The sequence below is a fragment of the Chelmon rostratus genome, chromosome 20, assembly GCF_017976325.1.
Source record: "Chelmon rostratus isolate fCheRos1 chromosome 20, fCheRos1.pri, whole genome shotgun sequence".
Taxonomy (NCBI): domain Eukaryota; kingdom Metazoa; phylum Chordata; class Actinopteri; order Chaetodontiformes; family Chaetodontidae; genus Chelmon; species Chelmon rostratus.
This window is the reverse complement of record NC_055677.1, coordinates 16,228,634-16,237,529: the sequence shown is the minus strand read 5'-3', so window position 1 is coordinate 16,237,529 and position 8,896 is coordinate 16,228,634. Positions and strand designations below refer to the sequence as shown.

Below are 8,896 nucleotides of genomic sequence, written 5' to 3'. Positions count from 1 at the left end.
TATTTAACATCAGACTGAATGAGATCTCTTTTAAAAAAAAATGTAATTTTACATTTTTCACAAGCATAAAAAAGGCTAAACCTACACAGAAAGTCACATGTGATATGGTGGTAAGTGTTTTTTTTTAATTGTTATTATTATTATTACATTGTAAAATGAGTGTCACACCACACCTGAGCTCAACCACAGGCCAAGTTCAGTAACCTCCTTCTACTGATGGTTTAATGCACAGTTTAGGATTTTCACAACGGTTTAATAATGTTCTTCAGAATCGCCTGCTCAAGATCTCAGAATGAGTTTGCGTTGCATGAGCCCCGTGAAACAGACAAACTTCATGCTCAGAAATAAAGCTTTATTAGATGTAATACTCATTTCTGTCCACTTGAGGGAGCCATTAACCAGATGTTTTCTTCTCTTTTTACAAAGTATGACATCAAGTTGAAGAATAAATGCTGCATAATTCCAGATTATTCATTCATTGTTTTACACACAACACAACAGCCTCCATGCACATATACATTGATCATTAATCAAAGTATGTAATCAACTGCACAGTGTTTTCAGAAAATGTAAGTGTTTATTTCACTGTATTTGTTACTGCCCACTTGTGTCCATTTGGATCCATCTTCATTGTTCCTCCTGTGTAAGTGAAGACTGCAGTGTGGCCCTGAGTTGGACCCTCATGCGGTAAGGTTTAGGAGACAGAGTGACCCCATAGACGGGGGTGTAGTCCGGCTGTCCCACATCCTCGGGCCACATGAACCTGAACTTCCGCAGCAGAGTCACCATGATGAGGAAGAGCTCCATACGAGCCAGACCCTCTCCAAGACACATCCGAGGACCTGAGACATGAGACGTCAGTAAGTCATGTACGCTTCTTAAAATAGGAGACTGAACACCGGGGTTTGGGCTCCCGTACCTGCAGAGAAAGGCATGAAGGCCTCTGGTTTAACAAACTCTCCCCGGTCATTCAGGAAGTTTCCAGGGTTGAATTCATGAGGGAATTTCCACTGTCCCTCTTCAGTCAGCACAGAGTGCAGGTTTTGAATGATCAGTGTACCCTGAGGAGAAAAATAGCTGAAGAACTGCATTCATCGTGTTTTTAATGTGCTTCATTCATCATCTTTTCTTTACATTCCTTGTTCTTTAAAGTCCTTTTAAATGTCTTCTCTTTCCAATGAAAGCACGATTTATTTCTTGGCTATTTGTCTAAAAACAGGATAAAAACGTCCATCACAATTTCCAAGAGCCAAAGTGACGTCTTCAACTGTCTTGTTATGTCCAACAAGCTGTCCAAAACCTAAACATACTGAGTTTACAATTATTATATGAAACAGAGAAAAAAATAGTCCTGAAAAATACATTAAACCATTAATTAATTATCAAAATAGTTGATTAATATCTGTCCTGACTTATCAATTAATCAATTAATTGACTAATTGTTTCAGCTCTAATATAGAACACGAGGCCTCTTTTCAAGATACATTACTGTTGACTGCTGTATGCCTGCAGACTGTAGAGAAAGTGTGAGAAGAAAGTTAAGGACATAAGAAGACAAGCGTGGGCACCCACCTACAGAAACCCATGTAAAATAATACTATTGATCTAATCATTCAGACCCTTGTAATCAGCTGGTTTGTAGCCACGGCTATGGGATTTTTTTGGAATACTGCAGATGGACAATTTAAATGGGTTTCCTGTAAACAGAGAAATGATTCAAAGAAACCACCATTTGTCTTACCTTGGGTAGGAAATATCCCCTCAGCTCCGTGTCATTTGTTGTACAGTGGTAGACACTTAGAGGGACAGTGTTGGCTATCCTCTGGACTTCATGGATCACAGCCTCAAGTAAAACATGAGACAACATGTTTTAATGCTTTTTCAAACAGGTGAGAGGTCAGAAGTTGAAAAAGAACGAGGTTGAGAAGACCCTGGCGAAGGACACTCTATTCGCAGCTCAGACCCAGGTCTGTGCATGAGATATAGAAACCATTCAGAGACATCTGTCTGATAACGTACCTGCATGTAAGGCATGTTGTGTCTGTCATCGTAACTGGCGTGATCCTTCTTTTCCAACACCTGGTCTATCTCCTGCTGACATCGCTCTGATAGAGGGACAGACAATGGGCGAAGAAGAATGACAGCGTCAAAGAATTAGCAATAATTAGAGTTAATCATCAGATCGTTATTTCAAAATGAAGCACAGCAGTCAGACCTTGTATGTATGGGTAGGTCATGAGGTAAAGGAAGCCAGTGAGCAGGGTGTTGGACGTAGTGTCAGTGCCAGCAAAGTGTAGATCCAGAACAGACATGATGAGTCGATCCTCACAGAAAGAGGAGCCATCATCACTTGCACCCCTCTGGTAAGAGAAGAGGGATCGTTTTGACCTTTCGTTCCATCTTAAACGCGCTTTATTTGCATGACACACACCTTATCCAGTTCATCCAGATAGCAGTCAAGGAAGTCTCGTGGTTGCTCGGGGACTCTGGTCTCTTTGTGCTCTGCGATCAGACGGGTTGCAAGTTTCTTACAAGTCTGAGAAATGAGAGATGTACATGTTTTTTCCTCTCTTTACTGTCTGAAAAGTTCCAGAGGGAGACGATCACAGTGTTCTTGCTTAAAGCCATATGTTCTAGATTTGACTTGAAACTTCAGACTTTGGTGACTCCCGGGTGGAACAAAAAAGGACAGCGCAGCACGTTGATAATGCTATAAGGGAAGAATGAGACGAAGTATGAAGAGACTTACCTCGATGTTCTTAAATGCTTTCATGAAGGGCAGCGGCAGGTTTCGAATCATGGGCGCAGAGTCATACAGCTGGAAGGAAGGATTAGCTGTTTTTTTGAAGTCACGCTCAGTTTCAAGTGGAAGCAGCGCTTCATGCACTTTAAATAACAACGTATCAAATGCTTAGTTTAGACGTCACTACATCTCTCAGCAGCAACATGTCTGATAATTCTGACATTTACAACGTGTTGTGACTCACCATGGCCCAGGGTCCATTAGCTATCTTGGAGTTTTCTTTAAAGCACTGAACAACCACTTTGATGAAGTTGTCATCGTAGTCATAACGTGCGCCAAACAGAACCTGGCAGATGATGTTGGAGGCCGCGTTATGAAACATAACTTGAGGACTCAAGGTTGCACCTGCGACAGATGTGACAATGACACCGTGGCCTGGTCAGTACATAATAAACATGCTAACATGTGTGAGAGGTCACAGTGAGTGCATCCTCAGATGGCATACCAATGCTCTTTTCCAGTGTTCGCACAGTGTACTCTATCTCTCCCAGAATCCTCTGCTCCATGGACTGCTTCCCCAGACCAAAATTCCTCATGGTCATCAGAGCAAAGCGACGATGCTCCTTCCAGCTAGCGCTGTAGTCTGCCAGAACCAGTCCTACAACAGGTATGCATACAGGCACGAGGTGTGATGCTTTGGCATTTGCTTTCACAAATGGCAATTTTGGTTTTTTGTTAAATGCTAATATATACATTTTCATAGTTTCAAGTTTGATAGTCTCACAGGTGATGTTACATGCTCTGTCCTATGACACCCCGTCTCTGTCTTACCTTTCTGCGTGAGGTCACTGACGAAAATGTCTTGGGGTCGTCCAGCAAAATCTGCAGCCTTGGTCACCATGGCCTCCTTCATGGCCTGCACCCCATTGATGACTACAGCCGGTTTTGGCCCGATGAAGAGGCTGTAGACGTTCCCATAGCACTTCCTCAGCTAGAGAAGAGCACAGTCAGAAGATCTTATCGGGAAACATTGCCAAATGCAATGGATCTGCTTTTTGTTCACCCCCCTCAAAAAAGCAGCTACTAAGAACATAGACACATCCAACTAATTTAAATATTACAAAGAGAGTGGTCTGTCTGCATCAAGTTTAGTTTACAGCCAATGATCCGTACAAACAGCACTCAGAGAAAGGAAAGATTTATCCATATGAGCAGTGGCCTTGATAGATGTTTTCACCTCAGCCCATGTTAAATGATAACTAGCATTTATAGTGAGGCATTGTAGCCTTGAGGCAAAGGATTGCCTCAACAATTCATAATATACACAATTTAATTAGGTAACATAACACACTAATAGCCACTCTACGACGGAGCTGATTACACACACTTCATGCTCAGTGTGTGCTGCACCCTCCTGGTATGAATGTGTGTGGCTGATGATCAGTAGTACGTATAAACAATTAAAGGCAATGGCAATGAGTCCCGTTTCAGTGGTGCTCTTACCCTCTCAAAGTCTCTCATGGGGTTGTCTAGGCTGAGGCTCAGCAAGTTCCCCAGTATCGGTAATGGAGGAGGCCCTGGAGGAAAGTTCTTGGGTCTCTGACATTTGAGACAGAGCACGAAGAAGGACATACAGATCCATAGCAGGACGAGAGAAACAAACATAGTGGAATGGATGAAGCTGATTGAAGAGGCTAGCTGTATGACTGGCTTTAAAAGTGTTTCCCAGCTCGTAGCCCTGTCTCTGCTGGCTGTTTCAATGCAAATGAGAGAGCAGCCCAACGTACACATGGAAAAACGCAAAAGAGCAAGTTCTGACAGGCTTTGGTCTGCCTCGATTGTATAACTACTGCATTTGAGCATAGTGACAGCCCCTGTGTTCCACTTTCCCTCCTTGCTGCAGCTTTGTCTTCTGTCAGGCAGCATGTGACACACCTGTTGCAGCATGCATGCTTAATTTCTCTGCATTCCATTTGACATGCAGCAGCCGCCACGGGCCGTGAAAACAATTAGCATATGTATTTTCACTGTTATTTTGATTGCTAAAGGCTGTGTTGGACCGCTGCGAACAATGCAGCAAAATGTGCATACCAACACTAAATGGGCCATTAAGGGAACAGACGCGTAATCCACATTCTTGCTGGTTGTGTTTGCGGGAAAAGGACTCAAACCAGTCTGGTGCATGATGCATATTCTATAGGGGGGGGGGCTTGATCGGGGCCCACACCTCATTTTGCTCCAGGCCCAATAGCAGGTTAATCCAGCCCTGCCTGCCAGTCTGACCCATACGTCTGCATAAAAAATAAATAAATAAAAACAGCTTTTACAACCCCCAAGCCTCTCAATAACATCCTGTTACTTATGACCTGTCACTGAATTTCATCTGACTGCCTTGGCTCTCAAGAACTCCTAGAATGATTGCCTTGACTAACAGATTATGAAAGAACTGCTGCTTGATAGAGCAAATTAAGTTACATTTCACTTCTTGTCAGACAAAGCCTTAAGGTGTCTTCACCACATTTGCTTTATTGAAAGAAAGCGCCACAACCAAAATGTTTTTATAAAGACACAAATATTCATATGTGAAATATGAAAATCTCACTGCCGGAGGGCACGTGATGTCAAGTGTTGCATTGAATGTATGGCAGCATTTCACATTTTACGTCACTGGAGGGCAGCATGATTTCAGACTACAGTGCTGGTGAACACAACAGACAGGATCAAACAAGAGAAGCTACAATAAAGTGCCTTGAAAAGTTACATGACCTTCATTGTCATATTAGTTTCTATAACACTGATGAGCAACCACAGTGAAACACATAGAAACATAAGAAGAGATCAAGCAAATTATCAAAAAAGAAAATGTTCTCTTTATAAAGAAACTAACTTAACATTTTTTTTATGTATGAAACTCTACATTAATTAATCTGATATTGTTTTGTAAGGTAAGAAAAGGTTACTGGAATATGGCTTGTAATAAGAATTAGGTCCTGGTGGTTTTTAATCAAACAATAAATGGCAATATAAATAATTAAATGGCAACAACAATGATTATTCAATATTTGTAACAAAAACAGCACTTAACAAAATATAGAGTTCAAGAAGTAATTCCTTACAGCACAATTTTACAATAAAAAGTGACCATAACGTTTAAAATCTACCCAGAGCTTGCTGTACATCATTCCAGTAACCACAAGTGTAACTCAGTCCAGCTTTGGCTTTTACACTAAACACTGGGTGTGTAAAGGAGGTGCGACACCATTAGACCTTCTGTGGTCTGACAAAAACCCCCTGTGGTCACCCCGCATGACAGTCAGGGTGAGCGCTCAGTAGAGAGGTGCGATATGAGACTGGGAGCTTTTGTTGTCGCCTTCAAAGAGGCCACAAGAGAGGAAGATCAAGAGCTATCCGTTTACACAGAGAGCAGCCCCTCAGCTATAGAGCTGCAGATGCAACTGTGATGCCGCTGATTTACTGCGGGAGTCTCCTCGCATACACCTGTAGAGACCAGTCCAGAGATTTCAAGACAGTAGACCGGGTGAGCTGGAATCGCGTTAGGAGCAAGTTAATCAAACATAACTGCAGCCCCGCTGTACACACTGGTCGTGATTGACGTGCGTCACGGTGGGAGCTGGTGTCAGACCCACATTAATCTGAGCTTTGATCAAGGTGAAACCAAAGCCACAGCAAGCAGAGAGCAGATATCCTGAAGGGCAACAGGCAGTACAGCTCCTTTGCAGAGCTCCGCTGCGCTCTATTTCTAGTGACAGTGCACTTTAAGGTTTGTATTCCTCCTAAGCTCCGCGTAGCCCTGAAATAGAGTGACAAGCTGTCTCCATAAATACAGAGCCCCTATGGGGGAACATAATTGCTTTGTGAGCCTATGCCGGCTTTAGGGGCCTTTACATTGTCCTTCACTTCTGACGGAGGAATCCTATTCCATTCTGTGAGCTTGATAACACCACCTCAGCCAGATCGTTGCCTTTCATTTCGGCCTGACCCTCTGAACCTCCAGAAGGTCATCCAAGCGCTGGGCCTAGAAGCTGCTCTTGTCCTTTGACCCCAGTGCCCCAAACACAATAGAGAAGAGCTCTATGGTGGTATCATATGGACTGACTGCCAAGGGAGGTGGGGGGCTGCATATGTGGGACAGGTCAAGGCATGTCTTTGTGTATGGGCAGTGTGTCTGGGAAGGCGGGGGTAGAGTCAACAACGGAAGAAACAGGTGGGCTGCACACTTTTAGATTTTCTCAAGGTTGAGGCTCGACAAGGACACTTGAGGCTGGAGTGTCCTGTCATTCTTGACTGGTTTTGTTGAGAGAGTTCATATGATATGACTTGAACTCTTGTTGCTTTGCATCGCTCAGCCAGCGCTCCTCAAAGGCAACGTGATCTGATGGCGTGATAAAACCACAGCAAATATGATTACACCTCATGAGTCTTAGGTGTCCGTTGAATGCATTGCCGTTTTGGATTCTCCTCAAGTGAGAGTGCAGTCTGCATTGTAAAACAAGGTAGACAGCGTGGCGGGATGTCAGCTCCACTGGCTGTTCCCACTGTGTAAGCTTCTGGGTACCTTTGTGTCTGTCTCCTATATTGCTCCCACACCTATTTGTCCCATTCTTGTGTTCCAAAACCACCTGGAAATAAAGCAATCCAACCCTCTCAGTCACACCCACTCTGCTCTTTTCTCTTGGCCGTCATCATTGACCTGTTGCTCTGCATTTCTACCCAGCTCAACCAGCGTACACTGACCCACCCTTCTGGTGCAGATTGCTGTTGTGGTAGAAACTTCTCCGATGGGCCCCACTGAACCCCCGGGGGGCGACCCGAGGTCACGTCTGGGCGGAGGTGGCGGTTTGATTCGACTGCGTTTGCTAACACGAATGGATCTGGGTGTTCCCATTGGCTCTGGGGGGCAGAGAGCCACCTCACTGCCATTCCTCTCTGGAGCCTCCTCTTGGGAAACAGAGTAGCCGTTGTTCCCATTGGTGTTGCACCCGGGAGGCACCGGAGAGCATGGAAGAGAGGAGCGCTCAAGGCAGGGTGGATCCTGACCTAAAGCAAGCATTCCCCCTCCACAAGAGCCCTTGCTGCTTCGCCTCTTCCGGAAACTCCCCGGCTTACCAGCCTCGACCTCTAGATCCTGCTGAGCCAAGGGGGCGTTTGGGTCTGTTGCTCTGGAGGCTCCCGAAGCCGAAAGGAAACACTGCTCTTCTTCATAAATCTTCTCCACCATCACCTTCCTCTTGCTCTTCTGCATCACAGAGCGCTTGATGGCGCAGATGAAATCCAGCACATTTAGGAAAAGGGACAGAGCGGCCACGCCAAGCATGAAGTTGAGCATCACGGTCTTCTCAGTGGGCCTGGAGATGTAGCAGTCCACCTGGGTAGTGCATGGTGGATGCAGGCACAGGAACCTCCTGGGGATGTAGAAACCAAAAAGATAGTAGTGAGCTGCCCCAAACCCAGCCTCCAGCAAGGTTCTGAACATCAGATGGAGGATGTAGGCTCCGGTGAAGCAATGGGTCCACACTCGCTCAGCCACCCTCTTGTTTACAGACAACTTGCTGAATGAGGCTTTGACGTGACCCGAGAAGTTCAGGTCCACGGCGAGGTCGTTCGAGACCTTATGGACCACGTAGATAATAAAGATGATGTAGGGGAGACACAGGGTGATGAGCTGCACCAGCCAGAAGCGAAAGAGAGAGATGGGAGAAAATAGATCGTAGCACACGTTGGCACAGCCGGGCTGAATGGTGTTACACACAAATCGCTCCTGCTCATCCTGGTAGAGGGGATAACCTGCAAAGAGGAGGATCAGGACGCGGAGGAAGATCATCACAATGAGCCACACCTTGCCTGAAAAATAAGCACACTGGGTATTAAAAATGTGATGAATTAAGGTGTGTGGTGGAGCAAATTTTGCAAAGAACTCAAGACTGAAGAAATCAGCAATCAGTGAGATGCCTCCTTGAGGTTTATAGGTTTTATAGAAAAGCCAAAATATTTCACAGCACACAAACATAATGCATAACTTTCTGTACATTGATCAGAAACCAGTTACTGTGTCAGTGAAGTCAACTCACCCATCAAAGTGATGCTGTGATTGACAGAGATAAAGATGATTTCAGAGGCACTTGATCCTGCCAT

The 8,896-nt window shown here is 44.7% G+C and overlaps 2 protein-coding genes across 2 annotated transcripts; both read right to left on the bottom strand.

Annotated features, from left to right (window-relative positions):
• Positions 1–627: 627 nt before the first annotated feature.
• Positions 628–4,429, bottom strand: LOC121624284 (cytochrome P450 2F2-like). Its single transcript, XM_041961938.1, has 11 exons — positions 4,247–4,429; positions 3,575–3,734; positions 3,249–3,401; positions 2,988–3,148; positions 2,750–2,818; positions 2,432–2,536; positions 2,216–2,360; positions 2,020–2,105; positions 1,742–1,843; positions 920–1,061; positions 628–842 (listed from the first exon to the last, which is right to left on the bottom strand). Exons 1-11 carry the CDS (start codon positions 4,406–4,408, stop codon positions 628–630), a joined length of 1,500 nt encoding a protein of 499 aa, XP_041817872.1. The 5' UTR covers positions 4,409–4,429.
• Positions 4,430–7,412: 2,983 nt separating this feature from the next.
• On the bottom strand, positions 7,413–8,896 carry LOC121624283 (gap junction delta-4 protein). Its single transcript, XM_041961937.1, has 2 exons — positions 8,833–8,896; positions 7,413–8,605 (listed from the first exon to the last, which is right to left on the bottom strand). Exons 1-2 carry the CDS (start codon positions 8,894–8,896, stop codon positions 7,413–7,415), a joined length of 1,257 nt encoding a protein of 418 aa, XP_041817871.1.